Below are 21,101 nucleotides of genomic sequence, written 5' to 3'. Positions count from 1 at the left end.
CTCACCCTTCTGCTTTTTATGGGAGTCATTATGATGCATACCACACAAGCCATGTTTAATTGTGGCTTCTTTTTTTTTTTTGCAGACAATAAACTGTTACTGTTTACAGCTGGCCTTTGCCAGATACTTAAGGGTACAGTACCTCTATATGTATCTTAAAACCCATCATTTTTATTTAGTCATTTCACTTATAAATTATATTAATATGATATCAGATCTACAGTGAGAGGATCTTTTAGCGCAAGCTGTGAAAACAGGGCCGTCATATTTCATTGTACAAGACAAATGAAAGTCTTGCAGATGTGTTTGCATGAAGTATAAAGGGTTTTAGGTGACATACATCAAAGCCAGACGTTGCTTCAGTGGTTTCCACCTGTTGCTTTTTGGCACCAGTGAATATGCGGGAACGCCTCACATCTTTACTTATTTGTAACATCTTCTACATAAACTACAGAAGGTCTCACCTTGTTAAACTATGAACGGTGTGTGTGAGAATGATTAACTTTTTTTCCCCACTATTATTAATCTCAGCAGCATAAAACCATAAGGAGTGATGATGATGATGGAAAAAAAACAAACTTTTACAACACAGTTAACACACTTTTAATTAAAAAGCCACCGTGACCCATGTGAAAACAAGTATCAGACACTGCTACACAAGCAATTAACACTTCCCTCTCCTGCTGCTGCACTGAGAAGCCCCCCTGCTGACAGCATGACATGTGTACGGTAACACAAGCGACACCAAGCTCAAAGAACCAAGCGAGAGTTTAATCGCGTTTCTCCATGTCATGAGATGGAAAAAGAAAAGTGGAGTGGAGTTGGGGAGGTGAGGTTGAGGTGTGGCACAGAGTGCTGAAATGTCCCAATTGGGCCAATTACCATGGTGAGGCTACAGCCTGTGATTTAACTACAGAGCAGAGAGGGACGGAGAGCTGTCACCACAGCTCCACTTCATTATAGACACCCCGAACTGTCGCTGCATATTGGCATTCAAAGATAATGGCATGGAGATCTCATAATCACGTCTTTTTTTTTTTTTCCCCAGCTGTTTGAAGGGTTAGAGTGAATGAGATGGAGTGAATTAATCAGCGGGCAATGAAGCAGAGGCAGGATTGACAAATGTAACCATTAAATGCTGCCACAGCCTTCAAAACATGCCTCAGTACAGTCATTAGCAGAGATGACCAAATTCAGAGGCCTCAGCTGAAGTATCGACCTCAGGGCGCTGGGTACGAATATATGCGAGGCAACAAAGATTATGATTAGCTCCCAGGGCAGAAAGGCTCTGCCAACAGTTGAAATGTATTCACGAGAGCTTGGACCGGATCTTGAGATTCAGAAATGATACCAACCACTGTGCCACATCGGGGCCGAGCCAACAGCTCACAGCCTTTGGAAGTTCCCGAAAGCAATTCAAGAGTTTACTTTCTTTTTCTTTTTTCTTTTTTAAACTTGTATTCGAGGTTCAGCTTTTGCAACAAGAGGAGCCACAATTAATTTCACACCTAGTTAAATACTTAGGTAAAATGCATCAGGAGTAAATGGGTTAGAACTAAAGCTTTTAACTGTGGTAATGATTTGTTATAAATGAGGCCAGAGATGAACATGGAGGGGCTGATGGAAACACGTCTCTTCATTGATAATGATGGCCTGTGAAAGCAACACAGCAACTAATGTGTACTATAAATAATCTACTACCACTAAATACTATAAAGTAAGTACTCAAGTACAACTTTACTTATTTGCCACTACAAACGGTACTACTTTTATTTGGTACGTACAGTTGGCAGTGACAGATTTAACTTGATGCAGTTTGACTAACGTGACTTTAGGGCTGGAACAATATGTAATTGACTGTAACTGATTAATAATGCTACTTTGCATGGAATGCATCAATGCTGCACAATGTTTACGTTCATCCCGGCTCCTACTCGCAGGTATGCAGTATTTGTGTTTTGTTTTTTTGTGTGTGATTGTAGTAGTTGTGTTCTTATCTGTTTTATTTCAGTAGATGACTTCCTAGTGCAGTTGCTAACGGCTAATATGCCAACACTCCTTTCCAGTGTTTTTATGTGCGTTGACATAATGCTGTAAATTCGTAAGCAAACATTTTTGGATAAATAAAAGCGCATTTCCTGTTAGAAATCTGTGGCAATTTAAGAAAATAATACGACACTACTTATGTTAATTAATGGCAGACAATGGTAAACAACACCTTACACTAATTAGGCCTACATTGCATAAATCATAACTTTTGTGATGAATAGTATCCTAATAATACCCTAAAGTAAAAGTTACACTTTGAAATGTTTTCTTCTGTCATATATTACATGTTAGCGCAGTACGCTAGTTAGTAGTTGGCATAGTTGTTGTAGTAGTATAGTTATTATTTTATGGTAAGTTAAGGACATGATTAATCAGCTTATCATAAATGAATTGATTAATCGTAAACACATGAAAATAATGTGTTAAGTCACATTTCGAGGGATGGGATTATAATTCAGGGCTTTAACTGATGTTTGGCGCATTTTTAAAGTCATTTTAAGTTTTATTTGTCCAACCCATACAAATAGTGTCAAAACGACTGTTGTTGTTTTCTGGGCAGTAATGTGAGAAATAAATGTGACAGTTATGCGTTTGCCAGTCACTAAGCAACCATTATTAGTCCCCAGTGAGATATAATTGACCTGATAACCATGTGCAAAAAAGTGTGAACTGTACAGTTTTTTTAACAGTTCAGACTAAACAAAAGAGATAATGAGCTTTAGTGGTACTGGCAGAGTGGATTATGTTACATCTGAACACCATCTAGCTCCAGTTGTACCTACAATACATACAATTGATTCAACTATCAGGGTCTTCAGAGGACTGGATATGTGCAGGTATATAAACGAAAAGATGCATAATACAGGAATTTAATGCATGATGAGTATTTTTACATTTAATACTTAAATGTATTTAATACAACTTCATCTCCTTGGTTGTAGGTGGTTGTAAGGTTGTGCCACAAATGTCTGCACCATTTGATACTCTGCCAGTAATTTAACCTATTTAAATCACGAATGCAGCATTGTACTTAGTAGAATCCAGATTTCTTTTGCTATTTGTAATTTCTATGCTAAGGCGTAGCACTTCATTTTTTGTTCGTTTGTGATCCAGAATAACAGATTGTGTCTTTCAGCATGTGAGGAGTGAGTGAGCATGTGCGTAACGGAGTGTGTGTGTGTGTCTGTCCTGTCATTTCATCTCTTTCACACTCCACAGATCCCCCGCCGTCAAAACAATCTCTCTTTGTATAATGCAAAGTCTGGTCTGACTCGCGCTCCCATCTCTGTCTCTCCCCTCCTCTCCCTGAGGTTTCTCTGCTCACCATACCAAAGCTTTCACTGCCTGACCTCTCATCCCGTGTTACCACATTTTCTCCGCAGTGCGTGCTGCGTATTGTTAACTTTGGCTTCTCCAGCATGTTAGACCAAAGACTAAAAGATGCCCTGTTTAAGACTGTATGGTCATTTTGGAGGCTGCTGTCGAACTGTACTGCATTACTACTACTGCAGAGGTTACACTGGGTGGACAGAATAACAGAAACCCCTGCCAATATAACGTAATACAATTCAATTGCACAAAATGACAACTCGGTGTATGAGCATATATTTTCATCTGCACTGAAAAACCAACCAGTCCTTGATGTATCCAACATCTGGACGTGTGCTTTAATTGAAAATCAATTATTTCAGCCATATGCTGTGCACATAACTCTACTCATACAGCACTACATACATAATTGTCACTATTCCCAGCTCTGTTTCTTCCCTCTTTCATTGCAAAATACATGACTGTGCTCTTAGAGAATGACAGGCAGGTGACTGGCTACAGAAGCCTGAATTCCCATGGTGCTCAATTCCACTTTTTCTTTTTCGGTTCCTGCAGTAAAAATCCATATTTTCTTCTCCTTTTACTGCACTAAGGTAGACCAGATCAAAGCTCTGCTCGAGCTGCAAAGTTTTATCACCCTCCACTTTCTTTTTTGCTCACTCATTTTCCACAGATGATATCCTGCATCTGTTTCCCTCCAATGGTGTCTTTCTTGGCAGCCGTGTTCATCAGTCTTTTAAAAAAAAAAAGACCAGAGGAACCATAAAGTGAGAAGTTATCAAAGTTGTTCTCTGCTGAACAGCAATAAATTGGCAGTGACATTTTGAGTACACTGCTTCTACACTGCTGCTGGTCTATCAGTTATATTTTGATTGTATATCTAACTCAGGATTTCTAGCAAAAAGAAGCATTTCCAGTATATAAAACATCACAGTTCTTATTCTCTAACAGTGTTTTTGGGAACTTTTGGGAACAATTTCTATCATTTCCAAGAAGCCCGAGAAGCTGAATCAACGTTTTCAAAGGGCAGTCTAATCCAATCCATAATTGTTTTGTTTCTGAAATGATTTATAACAATTTTGATGGGTAAAGAGGCCCAAATTTTGTCACAAGGTCACCCAATATAAAAAAGAAAGGAAAAAAAAAAGGCTGTAACCCATTTTCATAAATGCTGCTTTAACAAAATAATAACAACAAAGGCAGCGTGGCAAGTTCTGGATAGGATGTACAGTATAATCTGCCTGCGGACATGATGTCAGTGTACTAACAGAAAACACAAAAATTACTCTTCCCGAAAACAAAAGCTTTTTGGACAGAAACGCGAATGTATTACTTGAGCTCCGCTCTGCCTTTTGTTGGACATGAATCCCAACGTGACAAGCTGTCTTCGTGACAAATGGACCCAAATTAATGCGGGAGCCATCCAAACAGAAAATGCACCATCGGCGTAGCATAACAATTAAGACCACATTAAGCACAAAGGATACGTTGAGTGCCAGGATGTTTGCTGTTGTGCAGCCTTGACTAAAACTGATGCCGCTTGACCTCGGCAACGTCTGCTGCTGCTGCTGCTGCTGCTCTTCACAGATCTCAGATGTTGGACGATAGATTTTTTTTTTTTTTTTATGTTTTCTGGCCTCAACCAGACGTTCTGCTGTTTCTCTGTACAGGCTCCAAGACATAAACAAAGACAATAAAAAGGTAAAGTGGGACTTTCATACCTTCTCTCCCATTTCCCCTTTCGGTCCTTCTTCGCCCATATCACCCTATGATTAAAAAGCACACAAAGAAAATCAGAAGGCTTTTAATTGCAGGGAATGAGTCTATGCTGATAAACTGACAAATCTAGATAATCTGAAGAAAGAGATCTTAAACACGACTGCCCAGATTGAACGCCCATTACACACAGTTGGACGCTGCCATTATTCTTCTCCTGTGAGTGACTGCCCTGTAAAACAGCTTAATGGATGCTTGGAGAAAAAAGCCAAGAACATTGCAGCAGAGATGAAGTGCCATTACTGTGGACGTTAAAGTCACTCTGGTCACTCACTGAGTCATCACACATGGATCGAATATGACTGATTTCAGGTGATGTAATACTTTCTGTGTGTGTATGTGGGGCTGGTGCAAAACTCCTGGCGTCGACGGTGAACCGTGTCACTTCTACATTCACAAATCTTCCATCTTAGTGTTATAAAACAAGTTCAATCCCATTTCAGCCACACTAGCAGCATGTATCAGTCGAGATGTTTGAGCATTTAGCTTCTGCACAGAGAATGGATCCTAATCACTCTGATAATCAACTCACTATTACGTGGTTGATATTTAAGGTTAACAACTATTTGATAACTTGCTATGTTTTCCATTTAGCGCTAAAATTAAGTCTATATTTATAATTTCCAGTTGTCTGATATCTGCAAAATCATCAGTCTGAGCTCCACTTAGTGTTTAGTGCTAATGAGCAAATGCTGGGGGCTGCAGTGTCGTTGACAGCAGATTATCACGGCACTGCTATAACTCCAGTTGATATGTTCCTAATTTGAAGGTGACCAGCGCAGTAAATCCAAAGATTTAAAATAGAGGGGTTGTGTCAGTTTTTATCTGTTAGAGGCTAGTATTGTTTTCTTAAATTCGCCTGCTGGCTCTTTAGTTCGCAACCACGGCCAAGAACAACCGCTTATGTTAACACAACCGGCTCCGCTTCAAAATAAAAGCCAGTGGTGCTTTAGAGCGAGTTTGAGAGCTGTTGGTGAATCCACACATTTGATAAACCCACATGATGGACCGCAAACACTCACAATGAATAACAGCTACAGTGATTTGAAATCAGAGGTCGTGCCTTTGTAAAGAAGATTAAAAATGACTTTATCCTTAACCACAAATGTTTATCTATGAATCTTTCTTGCCGGTTGGCTCTTTAGTGAGCTAATGACGCCAAAAACCTGCAGTTTATGTTAACAGAACAACACTGTAACTGTCAGAAAATAACATCTAATAGTGATTCCCAACCAGTGAGTCTCTGAGGAGCTGCAGGATCAGTTTAAAGGTGGTTGGAGAACACTTTCTCTATATTCAAACTGTTTACTTTGCTCATTGTCTCTCAAACACCTACTATATTAAAAATACATTTGGATAGCACAAGGTTGTATGTATATAAAGCTCTGTTTTAGAGGGTTGTACATGGTCGTATCACAGACAAATATATTGGGGGGGCTCTGCTTTACAGTGAAGGCTAAAAGACAAAAGCATACACTGTGTACACGATATTGAATAATAATCATCTATCTAATGCTGTTTCTATCATTGTAGACTGAGTCATTATTAGTATTCGGCCTCCACAGGACACCCGTGAAGCCATGAACCACGGCTGCACAGTAACATTTTTACAGGTGGGTTTATGACGAAGGATATTTCTCTAGTTTGAAGGAAAACTCAGAAGAACAACTGCCTGAAGGCTGATTTTGTGGTCGATGAAGCACACTTAGTCATCACCTCCCTCCTGAGCCTGCCTCACCCTGGTCACTGCGTACACCTCCCACCCACTCGATAACTCTGAACTGGAGAACGGAGAGACTACCGCTGTTTTTTCCCTCCGAGGTTATTGTATAGATTTGGTTTTGTGGTCGCTCGTAAGGACTGGAGTCGGAGAAATTTGGTTTATGACTCACTGAATCACTGAGTCACTGATGGACAAATCTCAGAAGGGAGTCACTCTTGAAAAAACAAGTGGAAGTTGTGTAAAACAAAGTCAGAGCTGCTGTCACTTTATCAGGATGGCTGCTCAAAGGCGTGGTGCGATATCAAGACTGATGCTAACAATAATGATTGGTGATCTGAATTTACACTTTACCTTTTCACCTCGTTCTCCCATTTCACCCTGTTGGGAAAGAAAGCAGTGTATTAAACACAGGAAAGCTCAGAAGGAGTTGGGTTCAGCCGAGGAATTATTGCAGCCACCAAGGGTCAGATTGTATCTGAGGTTAAACTCATGTTAGATAGTGGAAATTCACTTGTATTTTGGCTGCACATTGAGTTTTTGTTGCAGTAACAGACCATGATTATAATTGTAACAATATTTCACCTTAGTTTGATTTATTTGAAGCATAAGATACAGTTATCACAATTAATTAACCAACATAAAATAACGTATGGATGTTAAAAAATCCATAATTAAAGCAAACATGAAATGTATTTATGAAGTCTAATACAAATATGGTCAAATTTTTTTTTATAAATGGTGGTTAAATTACAAAAAATAGACACAATACAAACAAAAATATGATCACAGTGTATTTGCAAAAATAAGAGCACACAGAATATGTGTGGACCAGACCTTGGTGCCAGGGATACCGTCCAATCCTCGGATGCCAACATCCCCCTATGGACAGCAACACACACACACACACACACACACACACACACAGTGGCTGTATTCAGTGTTCTGTTCAGTGTGAACTCTGATTTAAGGTCAGGGGATACAAAATGCTGAAATAAATGGAGATACCCTTTCACCTTGACAGAGGTTACGCTTGTGTTGTTGGTGCACAGCTGTTACGCATTTGCAGGATAGCTGATAACTGAGCAGCCGATGTAAAAAAACAGAATAGACTTTCCATGTGTTAATGTACATCTATGGGTAAAGTGAATAAGTATAAAAAAATATTAAAACCACAAGCTAAATCTGAAAGCCGAGAGGATAAACAAGCTGATTAAAAGTTCAATTATCTTCGCTTTGGTTTCTGCAAATGCAAAGGGACAAAGCCAAGTCCATCTGACGAATGCCAGTTTGCTGGTAGCGGGAGCGTTTGAAACCCTGCTCTCTGTGGCTCTCACCGAGAGAACAACCTCGGACCATCTGTTGCCAGAAACAATTAGCCCTATGACCTTTGCAAACCTACCACATCATTAGCCTTTCAGAAGAGTAGCAGCTATTCCTCATCCTAGACAGACAACTTTAACTGGATGATTCCGATTAATGCAGCCAGGGTGGAAAATAAAGCACTCTATTGTTTGGATTATATGAATTAAAATACATGGAAACAGGCAAAAATATATTATAAGGAAAGTAGGCTGCTGTACATTATCCCCTTTTCTTTCTACCTCGCTTAGTGCTTAAAGTTTGAGTTTTCTTAGCATCACATATTCTGCATATAGTGAGAATATCTGTATTTAAGATCCACGTGACATCCATCAGCTCACATATGGGAGTCATTGACATGATGATAATATATTGCCATAACGATGAGGGAGTCTGATTAAAAAGTCCTGAAGTGGGGCTGGTAAGGTTTGCATTAGTGATCATCCCCTTTCGGTGGATATCTATGTCAGATCAATATGATGTCTGCCAGTCAACCTGACACTGTTGGCAGAGCAGCTTTAATTACTTCAGAGTTCAACTTTCTGCTTGAGTGACACTTACATACCATAGCAGATTCAGTTTAATACACTTATTGCAAAAGATTGGAGTTTTACCCCACTTTTTTTTGTACAAGTATGGAATTAGGCCTTCAGCCTGCGCTGTCACCAAAATATGGCTTCAACTCCAAAATGAAACTTCTTCACTCTGGTTCTTATTACGGCCGTGCGTGCCTCTCCGCTCATATCTCTATAAAAGTATGCTCGAGATTAGAAAAGAGGCCGCCTCTCAGTTCATCTCTCCATTCGCTCATGTCACTTATGCCACTGTTTGTTCTCAAATAAATATGCTTTTCCAATTTTCCCCCTTTGTGAAACACCTGTGCCGTGTGTCTTCTTCAGTCGCCATAAAAGTGAAATGCAGAAATGAGCTGAGACGGTGAGCAGATTCGCAGGCAGCTCGAAATGGGACTTTGTGGTTAAGACTTGAAGATGCAGCCCAGGGGATTTCTCCCGAGCGGGATAGTGGTTTGAATTTGTCACGATGCGTGGCAGAACCTTTCTAATATGAGAAGCGCAACATATGGTAAAAGGGACTAATGAAAATTCTGAGTGTGTTAAAGTGTTTGAGCCTTTTGAAGACAAAATACTTTCAGGTGTGGATGGAAATTAGCTTTCTGAACATTTTTTACTAGTGGGTTTTGAGAGCGATGTGTTTAAGGGAAATAACGTTTCCCTTAAATGTCCTCCAGATTCACCAGTCTAACTTTATCATCAGAAAAAAATAAAATTGCACGACTTAAAGAGACGAGATGTTGCAGCAGCATCCATTTTCGTGATGAAACAACCAGCAAACAGCCAAAAGGAAAGTGTAAAAATGTGACGCACAGTCATTAGCGGTGTTGTTTGTATGAGCTCACCTTCTGTCCATCAACACCTGGGATGCCAGGAGGCCCGAGTGAACCCTGGGAAATAAACACAACGGCCTTTAGGTGTCATTATATTAAATGATCACAGCGCATTTAGCTTTTAAAAGAAACTCAACACTGCAGCTACGGCAATAAAAAAATCAAATAAATATATGTGACAATGAACTTTTTCTTTCTATTGAGTGTCTATGTCATGTCTCAGAAAATACAGAATAGTTTAAACAATTGTCGACACATTACATACATGTAAAAATAAATGTAGGATTTAACAGAAGTGCTCCTGAGCAGGGCTGTCTCCTGTCTCCATCCCAACTTCTGTGCAAACCCTCAGTGTGTGCTGATCTTATCAAACCAGGCCAGAATAAATACTGCATGTCATATTTCAGGGTCTACCCAGCTATGGATGATACAGCCACATGGTGCTACTGTGAGCTGAGAATAATTCTGTTGAGCTATTAAAAAAAAAGGTTCTTGTGTTTACACGTGCTCTGGTATAGAAGATGAAGACCAAGCACCAAACATGTTTTAATGAACTCCCACTCTCTTGCCTGATGGTTTGCTTGTGTTGGCTATTTGTGCCCCTCCATAATAAAAGTTACTGTTATTATAGCCACATTTAGAGGGAAACTAATAGAATACAATGATTATTTTAATACATCCTACAGATAACTTAGTCACCTTAACTCTAAGGTTAAGTCAGGGGTGAATGAGTCACGTTAGGGAGAGAAACTACATAACATATATTATTCCAACAACATATGATTCACGCTCTACATTATATCATGTAATGGCACCAAATCAAACACCAAGGTGGTGAAACTTGAACAACTGCGCCTCTGCTAAACAGAGCGCTCCAGCAGCAGCAGATCTAATTGAGTAGCCTTGGGGCCTGGTTTATGAGTCATTAAGACGGCAGTGTGTCATCATTGACCCCTTCACACACACACACCCCCCTCCTACGTCGACGGGAGGCCCCGCCGACAGATGACAGCGCAGACAGGAAGTGTCTGATTGGGTTACACTGAACAAACACTGGCAGCTACCTGATGGCTGGATATGGCTTACATCTGTTTCTCACATCAGCGCCGCCAGGGACCTGTAGCCTGTATCACAGCACTTAGCTCCAGGTTCTCTGTTGTGTCTCTCTCCTTCTGTCATTCTTCGTCCTTTCCCTTCTCATCCTGTTTGAGCTCCAACTCTCTTTTTTTTTTTTATTTACTTGCCCTACCTTTGCCTCACTAATCTCCAGGTAAACTTATGTGCATAAGAAAGAGAAACTAAGATTATAAGAAGTGGACAAAGAAAGTTCCTTATTAGACTGAAATGTCATTTTAATAGCATTCTGTACCAAACTACTGTGAAGTGAGGGAGTCTAATCTTTTAATAAAAGAAAGAAAACTAATACAGATGGAACAAGAAGTTCTTTTTTTGTAATGTACCTTCAGTCCTTGTGGCCCCTCAGGCCCCTATAAATGAAAAGAGAGACAGAGAGAGAAAAGTAAGTGGAGGAGAAGTAGAAGAAAAAATAAAAAAATCCATGTATCATGAAGTAATATGATTTCCACAGCCAACACGGTCACAGCAGAGAGACTGGCAAGGCTCTGGTAGGATTTCAGACAGAGAGCACACACCCTTCAGGCAGAACAGAATCACAATCAATCCCTTGTTTTATTCTTGAACTAAGAATGAAAATCAGCTCGGTCTGAGCCATTGTTTCATTGAACTGCACCATACACATGAATCTCTAATGAGACCACAAATAACCAGATATCTTATATGTTTTATGTTGAACTCTCTTTATTCGTTTTTTTTGTGACTGTAAAAACTTGTCTTGTTTGGCTGCTTTGCTTTCTGAGTTAGTCCAACACATAGAGAGGTTCATTACCTAAATAGGCCAATAGCCTTAGAAAGCTTATGAGTGAGGGCAAAAAGGCGCCACGTTTCTAAGTGAGATTTACACTAAGTTGGTGATAGATGTGTCTGAAAAGACAGCTTCTACTTTCAACCTGTTTTCAGTTCACCACAGAGAAGCTGGAGGCCATGTTGGGTCGGGGCCTCCTCCACCAGAACCTGCCTATAAACAGCAGAGCTGCTCTGTGAATACAATGAGGCACCAAGCTGCAAGTTAGTTTCTCCCGTCTAGGCTACACAAGACTCATCATCACCTTTACGCTTGGCAGTTACAACATCTCTTGTCGTCCAATATTTTTCCTCTCTGTGATCAGGATCTGCAGTAAATGGTGCCATTTGGCTCATCACTTGCAGCTGGGTCAAAGCCATGCAGACCTAATGCCCCACAAGCCTTCAACAACAACCTTCATAGTTTTTTTTTTTTTTTTCATGTTGATGCAGTATAATTGGCAACAGCCAAGATTTGGTCCCCCGATGAGTATAAAAGGTTTGTGTGCCTATATTAAAAGGTAGCCAACAAGGACACGTTCAGGTTGAACATTTTCACTGTCAGTGCAGACAAAGTGGAGCCAACTTGTGCCTTGCGGCCAAAGCAACAATGGATACTTGGCTTAGCTAAAAGAACTATTATAATGACCATGTTCCTGAGAATAAAATGTTCGGTCAATCTTCACCTAACCTCTTAGCCAGTTTCTGTTGCTCAAACAAGACAATGACTGAGTAACTGAAGCTCCAGAAGGTTCCCATTCTCGACTCCTCGATTTTCGCAAAACTATCCCGTTAAAATCCCTGCGGCAACAAGTTCTCACATTTACAGAAATGGCTCACACAGTTGCAGCTCATTTATAGAGCATTCCATCGGCACTTATAAGAAAAACCTCAATGAACAACTTTCATTATCCCAGTCCAACAAGAAAAAAGGTTTTCCTCCCGCTTGCCTTTAAAAGCCTTTGTTAGCTATCCTCAGTAGGGTTTGGTAAACATCTTTATGACCCACTAGGTATGTGAGAGCATGTGCCACTCGTCTGAGCGCTAATTAGCTTGGCTACATCTGAGAGCACTCAGGAGCTACTGCCTCAAAAGGAGATTTTGCACAAAGTCAAGAGCCCTTGAGGAAGTCTCCATCCTGCCTCCTTTTGTTCCCAGCTTTGGGCCCTGACATTGAAGGCAAATTAAAGGTAGAGAACAATCCAAATACAGTCTCTTCATCAGAGAGTATAATTTTTCCAGCTATAAGTCTTCATCACGTTAGCACATGTGCAGCATATGGCACCTTCGCTGCCTCATTTAACATCCACAGAAAGAAAGAATCCATGAATGTGCAATATCAACCAGGAGCCTATTGATGTCAATCATCCGAGCACAAACACAAAGCGCCGAATGTTTTTCTGCTTTCATTCATGAGTCGGAAATGACAAACAATGGAGCAATTGCCAGGTCAATTCCCACACTCAGTCTACAGTTGAAGAACTTCCAGAGTGTGCAATTCCTGCTCAGCATTTACAGGAAAAAATATTTGGGCTGATCAAAGCATAGAAGAGCTCGAAGTACAGGCCGCTATTGTTCGATCTTATTTTGAAGGTTATGGGACAATACACTGTTTTTTTAACATTAAATTGCAGTATTCTTAGCTACAAAATGGGCTTTGAACTACATGGGTCTTGTTTGGTGGTAAGTAACTAGTGTCTTCATCTAAAAGTCCTATTCAATCATCTGCAGTATCTGTGGAATAAGCCTTGGTAATTAAACTGGTTTCTCTGCGGCCCAGTATCTATTTTGTTCAAAAGTTGATTTATCTCGAACTGCTGCACTTACTTTGTTAAAGTTCTTGATTAATCATTTGGTCTATAAAATTTATAAAATGTCAAAGTTCAAAGTGTGGATGGATGGAAGCTCGATTGAAAAAGCCACTAGCCACTTTTCATCTGCAGTTCCTGGTTAAAACGCATGACCTAACCACCTCAGCATTTCTCAAGTCCTCATTATGGCCATGCCTATGGGTATACCACCTCTGACAATAAGCCCAACGCTTTTTCTCACTGATGTCGACATTTGCCGCAACATTTCTGGAGTGCATAGAGCATGTTCTATTCACATCTTTGCTCCTCATGCTTGGCTTCACATTAAATGGAAAAAAAAAACCTTGTTCAAAGACACCAAAATATTATAGATATGTCCCAATTAGACAGAAAATTAGCTCCCTACATCCATGCCTGTTGTGCATTTAAATAATGTCTATGGTGAGTCACTGCTGCATTGTGGGTAGCTATGGACGGAATAGGATGCAAACGTGGATCAGTGAACTTCTGCAGCATAATTGGAAATAACACCAAAAAGGCAGATGAAGGCTACACCACATAGAAAACACCACTAGTTTTCCATCTTTAGTCTTTTTGAAGCAAAATCAAGTACAAAATGAAAACTGTGTGCAAGGCTGCAAGCCACCTTTAGAGAGTTGAAGACCCCCTTAATTTACCCCAGAGAGACCTTATGGCACTGATGATTCTGAATCGAGTCCTGAAAATATTTCCTTTTTCTTCTTCTTCCCACCTCCCCCCTCCTCCTTGTTGCTCCACAAGAGCTTAATCCTTCTAACCAGCACCATATGTCCTGGAAGCCTGATGGAAAACTCTGGAATCTACTTTTGCCTCTTAAACAATAGCATCTACATAAAACAAAAACAAAACGAGGAGCTGCATCAAGTGGACACTAGTTCTTAAAGCACCATCAAAGAAGATGGAGTTGTTTAGGAAGGGGTTTTAGAAACCCTACCTCGAGTTCACTTGTGCGAATCTCAAAGTGCCGATCACAGAAAAGTGGAGCCTATCGGTCTGGTTCCTAATTCACATCTAATTCATATTGATCTTCAAAAGCAAATCAAGGGTGTGGAGTGGTATTGTGTTTGTGGATGAGGAATTTCTTTTTATTCCCTCTCTAGGGGTTTAACAGCCCAAATGATCATGTACAGAAACATGTCTCTCTAATCAATTATGTTATCGTTGCTTTTTCTCCCCTTGGAGTAGCACGCTGGCTGCTTTTGGCTGGAAACAGAAGCCCAGCGACGGCAACTCCTGTGTGTTTGAGCAGCCATGTCATGTCTTTTTACAACCTCTGAGGCCTGCTCATCTTACGCTGCTTTAAAGAGGGTAGTGTTGATGTCCAAATGGTATTACTCCTTATTAAAAGTACATTTGTGTCATCCTGTGTATATACACTCCTGGAACAGTATGCCTTATTTCCAGAATTACAGTGAGCAGAGAGGTCATTTTGTATGCAATTCCCCATTTATCTGAGAGAATGACTTCAGCCGCTGTCATGAGTGACTGTGTAAGCACTGGAGACTTATGGAAGGACACCTGGGAGCGAATGATGCAATTTTCGCACTCGCAAAACCGTGCTGCTGATGCAGCTATAAGCACAACGCAGATAATGGATAAAACATATAATTAAAGTCAACAAGAGCTGAAAGCTTCGGCAACATTAAAGTAAAAATGAAGCGGTCGCTTGTGCAGAGCGTAGCATGTTAAGTGATTACCATCTTTAGCTTTAATGTCCTCTCACTCTCTAGTTAATGTGTCTGTTTCACTACTTAAAGCCTCACTGTGCTTTATTTTCTCTGCCCATATCTTTCCAATTCACCAGAATTTTCCACACGATGGGAAAAGTCCAGGGAGATGGAATCAGAGATGGACGCGCTTGATATCACCTCCTCTGTCAACTTATTCTCCCCTGCACTTGTGAAAACTGACATCACCAAGTGTCACGTTTTCCGACCTGGCTTTCCCTGGAATTTGGCTTGACCTATTCAATACAGCTTTTACGAGGAAACTTTAATCAAGTGCTTTATTTGCTGAACACCACAAGTGGTACAAGTGGTATCCAGTTTCTGTTAACTGGAACAGCTTGTCCCTACTGTACAGTATCAGGGGTTGTGTGAGAGAAAACATACGGTTTAGCAGGGTTTCATAAAATGTGTCATTAATATTCACCATAGTATCCATAAACCTCCTTGTGAAACGAAAATGTACATTAAAAAGTATAAGTGGCAGTGTCTCTATGTGTTTTCCTGCAAAAGAATAAAAACTAAAAACCTAAATTTTGTTTAATACACTGTTTTGCAGCACATAACTGAGAAAAATGACATATTTAAATGAAAACTAAAGCCAATCATTGTTCTGCTTAATTAACCAAAGAATTAGACTATTGAGTCACAATTATTTAAAGCCCTGGAATCTCTCTATTGTTTGTGCATTCAAAAATATGCAAAGTTGAAAACATTTACAACTAAATAGAAGAAAAATAACTGTGAAAAGTCTGCGGTAATAGCAATTGGATAAATTTGTTTTTTTTAACAGTTAAAGAAGTGGAGTTAATCACATGATAGCCTTAGCTGAGGTCACATAGTAAAACTAAACAATTCAAACACCCTCTCATTTCTGTCTGTCAAATATGTATATGGATCCCATCTATAATATCTATACAAAATCCAAATGACATATCAAATTTTACTTAATGGTGCTTACCATGGGTCCTGTTTCTCCAGGCTGCCCTGGATCACCCTACAGGAAATACAAAAAAAAGTCAATTTAATGTAAGAACTAAGGCTTCTCTGAACAGTAAAGAACAATAATTTTTAAATTGATAATTCAGGTTAAAACACACAACATTTTCCACATTATGTTCTCATTTCATCTTCTTCACTATGGTTACCAAGTAGACGTCAATGGCGTTGAATGTTTGTGCTGCACCAAACTGGCTGTGAGGCTTTTATAATGCTTTTAAATGATGCAACCATGTTCTAGTGTGTCTGCTTTTGCTTCAAGTCTGGCTCTGAAATGTTGAATGTTGCTACATTTGTTGGGGTATAAATGATATATATGCCGTAACCCAGTTCCAATGTCAAAGTCATGCTTGAAAATTATTCATTTGTTGCCTCTTTGTGAGGTTACAGGACAATTTGTGCCACCCTTTCTCTGTGAGATTCACACCAAGAGAAATAAATCATTAGAGAAATAACAGCAGCTCAGCAGGAGAAGTTTAATTTCTTGGAAAAACGAAACAACTATTGCAACTGTAACTGGAAGAACTAAAAACAATAATCATCAAAAACTTGGAGAAAGGCAGATAAACAACACTTAATATTTTTGCACTCCCACTGAGAACTCTGCCAAGTCAATAAAGATCAGCTGGAGCCCTCTGAAGGTTTTATGACTGAACATAATTGACAAGCTTTTCTCTTTCTTCTGTCTCTCACAGGCAGAGTTCACATAAATTAGCGTGATGCCAGTGACACGGTTAAAGACATGGAAAATATTACATTATAATGAAAAACAACCAAGTAAACGTAAAGCATTCTCACAGGAGCGTATTCATGTTTAGCTAACATGAGAGCAATGAACTACAGTCAATAAACTACAGTTGCATAGGCGTAGGCTTAATTAGAAAGGTTTTCATTGGGGTAAACGCTCCCAGCAATGAGTCAAAGTCAAATTGAATATGAAAACAAAAATACCTTAACTTGTTTTATCCTTAAAGGGAAAAATGCTGCATTTCTAATCACTTTTAAAAATCCCAATGACAAAGAAACTCTTCAGCTAAACAAACTTTGCAGATCTCAGTACTCACTGGTAGACCAGGTACGCCTCTGGGCCCATCTTTGCCGGTGTCCCCTGGTGGCCCCCTTGGCCCAGGAGGGCCTGGTGGCCCTGGAGGCCCAGGTGGTCCTGCTTGTCCCTGATCTCCCTGTGTGGCAAACAAACACATTTCAACATCAATTATGCTGTGATACTGTTGGACCCACTGAGACTAGAGCCACAGCAGATGAATGATAATGAAGAGAGAGCAGTAGAATGGTCTGGTGGGTGGCTATGGGCCGTCTCCATTCATAACATGGAGGAAATCTTGCGTTTTGGATCTTACAGCTACAGCTAGCATACAACAATGAAGACGGAGCGGTAATTGTTTTTGATTTATAGCGGAAATATTAATCCCTCAAAATGCATGCATTCCTAAATGGACCTCATAAGTAGAACGGGGCTTGTGCATTCGGTACTTGCTGAAAAAAAATACATTTGTCAGTATAAAGCTACAATAATCAGGGGAAAAATATACTGAAATGTGTGGTCCATCATTATAGTGGATTGTAAGTTAGTCTAAGAAAATATTCATCAATCTAACTTCATTAATCAATGGGTATTGAAAGTGCTTTAAGTTGTTCCAGGACAGTAATTCTTTTTACCTTAATAAAACCTTGTTTTCCAAAAAGAAGTTTCCATATTTCTCTAACAATAACAGTAAGAGTATAGGAGTGTTTATGACAGGTCTGCCTGTAGGCTTGCATGCAAACTGCAGAATGGCCAGACAGAAGTGATTCGGTGGAACTTGGCCAGTGGATAGACAGACGAGTGAGGACACAGCCACTACCTTAATGAGCCGCCGCTTTATGAGCTGCTGGTCAGCAGAAAGAAAGCCATGATTGATCTTAGGGAAGACCATCTGAGCAGGTGTGTGAGGTCAAGAGGTCGTAGGTCAGAGGTGAGAGAAGATTGAAGAAGGATGAGGTCCCAGAAGAAGAAGGAGGAAGGAGGAATGCAAATGCAAAAAGAAACAGATTTTGTTAGAAAGGCTTGTGTTCATGAACTTCAGTCCAGCACCTTCACAGATGGGGGAGAAATCCACACTTTTCCAGCACTGGGGTGGTTTGCTTCGGAAGTCTAGACTTATTTTTTGGAGCCAGGGCCCATAATTACCACCACAGGGGTGTGAGGGCGCCGCAGCGAGCTCGCAGTCCCCGGGAAAAAAAATGGGAATTTCTCCTCCTCTGTAAAAGTGCTGTCATCATCATCATCATCATCGTGCCTGCTGCTAAGTCAGACCCCAGGAGCTGCACACTCTGAAACCAGCATGGTCAATCTGAGTTGAGTCGTTCCTTTCAGTGCTAGTGTCCACTGATATTAAGTGACTTCCTCCATTATTTAAACAGTCCAAATGGGTGGATTGAAGGATTTGTGGTGAACCATGGGTAAAGGAGTTAAAAAAGAAATTTTGCCACTTTGGTTCATCACTGAGTAATCCTCTTGGAGCTCCTTCCAACAAATTTAAGCATCAATGGAGATGAGCCAAACCAGTCTTGGTTTCAGGATGCTGATGGATTCTTATTCCAGTCTACAGCATCTTACTAAGTTGTAAAAGGCCACCTTTGCTTTCAATGAGAGACCTGGCATGTAACATGGAACAGTAGTCTCAAGTGAAAGACCGGTAGCGTCAGTGGAGGAAGAGAATAACAAATGACTGGCTGTGATTAATTAAACTGGGTTTTTCCTGCGCCTACTCTATCATCGGCGTTCGACAGTGATTCATTTACTCTCAATATGTGCTGCGGAGGGGTAGGACTGAGCAGCTAGGCGGCACCACCACGACAAACCTTGACAGTCAGGATCTGATTGCTGTGCAAAGCAGCCAGCGTAGGGAGACCAGGCAATCCCTAAAGGGACAAACAGCAGAACATGGCACAACACACGCATGACATTCAAACACTGGGTGAACAAAAACAGTTAAAGGAAGAAGAAGATAAGCATCCCACATGTAAACAACATCACCAATGTTTCAATTAAGCTGTATAAGATGTGGGTTGGATTTAAAATTAAATGTTAATTTCTTTTTCCTAATAGCATCACGTCAACTGTCAGGCAATTACCTTCGAAGATATGAGCGTGATTAGGGTTTTAGCTAAAACATTCCCCACTTAAACAAGTCCAAGTTTATTCTCCAATATGAAACCGAGCGCCCAGTAGCACTGAGGCCATCCTTTGTAGTGAGTATACTACAGTGTCATAGCCAAGAAAGTGTTTCCTGTTTTCCCACATATGCAGACAGAACATTTGTTTAGATGATCACAGGACAGACATTGAGCTTTAACATGCTGCTAAATTTAAGAGCGGTATTGTTTCTAGAGTTTTTGGGGAGCACTGAGGATGGAGCTCTTCACTGGAAATTCAATCAAATGGTTTCCAATTCCCTTGTCAACAATTGTCAAGACATATGTGATCCACTCATGAAAACTGAATACAAGAAGAAAGCATCGGGGCTCCTGCTGTCCTCAGAGGAGACAATGGTTAAGGCTGAATAGCAACTTTTAATCTGAGTCCAGAAAAACAGACTGCTAAACATAGTTTTGAACTTTATACCCGAATGAATGCTCCCCATTAAGTTTCTTTCATTTGGGGAGATATTGTCCATGCACAGACATACACATTTTCTTTTACTGCATGTCCTTACATGCCTGTTGAACAAGGTCTTTGATTTTGACTTTTACAGTCTCTACGCCATATGGACGTGCACTGACACTTAGACTGTTTGCTAGATTCCTACCCCAAACAACAATGGCTTATCAAGCATAGCTGAGCACAGAGGGTCTTTCAAGTCTTTATAGAGGGTATAGGGTGGTGTCATTCTTCCCAACAAGGCAAAAAAATTGAGAGAATGGATTTATTGTAAGGCACAATCATTAGCAAATCCCGCAAACTCGTTTCCTACTTACAGATATAGCCAAAGGAAATGAGCCCTTTATTAACTAACATTTTGTTTTATGATATTACATTAAAAGAAAAAGCAGCATTCGTAACTAGAACAACCACTGTGCAGTATTTCCTCACTGGAAGAAGTCTGCCCTGGATGCTATGAGTGTGTTAGCACCTCGGTCCTGCTCTGTGTTTGATTTGGAGAAGTTTACTCTCCACCAACTCTAGCCAACCTTTCTTAAGATCACATTACATTTACCAAATGCATTGGTTTATTCTCATCCTAAAAGCCTTTTTCTCTTGTAATATAAAAATCCAAAACATATGATGTGAAATTAAAGTCTGAACCTGCTTTTTTTTTTTTTTTTATTCATCTGATCCTAAACACTTAAAGCAAGCACTAACCACTTTTATCAACTAACCACTTTTATCACAATTAGGCTGCGTGTATGTAGAAGGTCTCTTAAGAATGAATCTTGTGTTAATATAAGCTGGTTGGAAAATAACGGCCACTTAATTTGCTAGTTATGTAGCAACAGCTGATAAAATATATCAGGTAAAGTTGTAAGGTCAGAAAAAAGGGATATCTACTGTATAGCTGCATGAAATCGAGGCAGTGTACTTTAAACTACATTCTTGAAAAGCTTGCTGTGTGTAGTAACTGTAACAAAGGGGGTCAGAGCGTAGCCACAGGTCACATGCAGATGTCTTCATCACTAATCCCAAGATGCAAAGGTTGCACCATGTTAGTTGTATACATTGACTGCATATTTTCTTGTTCATCTTGTTTGTGCAGATTTAAATAACCACCTGAATGTACTGATGGAAGACCCCCCCGGGGCACTGGCACGCTAGTATAAACAGGCCCTACAAGAGATCAATCTTTTTCTATGTTCAAGCTTAAGATAAAATATGGCCTATCCAAACATGACTTTGGTACCATCAGTCAGATTTTTCTAAAGATAATTCAAAAAGCATGACTCATTAAAAATATGGCATTGAAGGCAGG

The 21,101-nt window shown here is 40.1% G+C and overlaps 1 protein-coding gene across 2 annotated transcripts in view; it reads right to left on the bottom strand.

The window, feature by feature from the left end:
• The window catches only part of LOC113157550 (collagen alpha-1(XXV) chain), a 136,325-nt gene that overhangs the window by 21,986 nt on the left and 93,238 nt on the right, over window positions 1-21,101 (bottom strand). For both annotated transcript variants that reach the window (XM_026353111.1, XM_026353110.1), the window contains exons 7-14: window positions 17,997-18,068; window positions 17,199-17,315; window positions 16,097-16,132; window positions 11,102-11,128; window positions 9,654-9,698; window positions 7,712-7,756; window positions 7,229-7,255; window positions 5,100-5,144 (exon numbers count right to left, since the gene is read on the bottom strand). In XM_026353111.1, coding sequence (XP_026208896.1) covers window positions 5,100-5,144; window positions 7,229-7,255; window positions 7,712-7,756; window positions 9,654-9,698; window positions 11,102-11,128; window positions 16,097-16,132; window positions 17,199-17,315; window positions 17,997-18,068 — 414 coding nt within the window. The remainder of the gene's footprint in view (window positions 1-5,099; window positions 5,145-7,228; window positions 7,256-7,711; window positions 7,757-9,653; window positions 9,699-11,101; window positions 11,129-16,096; window positions 16,133-17,198; window positions 17,316-17,996; window positions 18,069-21,101) is intronic.

This window comes from Anabas testudineus, chromosome 18 (genome assembly GCF_900324465.2).
Source record: "Anabas testudineus chromosome 18, fAnaTes1.2, whole genome shotgun sequence".
Lineage (NCBI taxonomy): Eukaryota > Metazoa > Chordata > Actinopteri > Anabantiformes > Anabantidae > Anabas > Anabas testudineus.
The sequence above is the reverse complement of the archived record's forward strand: the minus strand, read 5'-3'. Positions and strand labels throughout refer to the sequence as shown.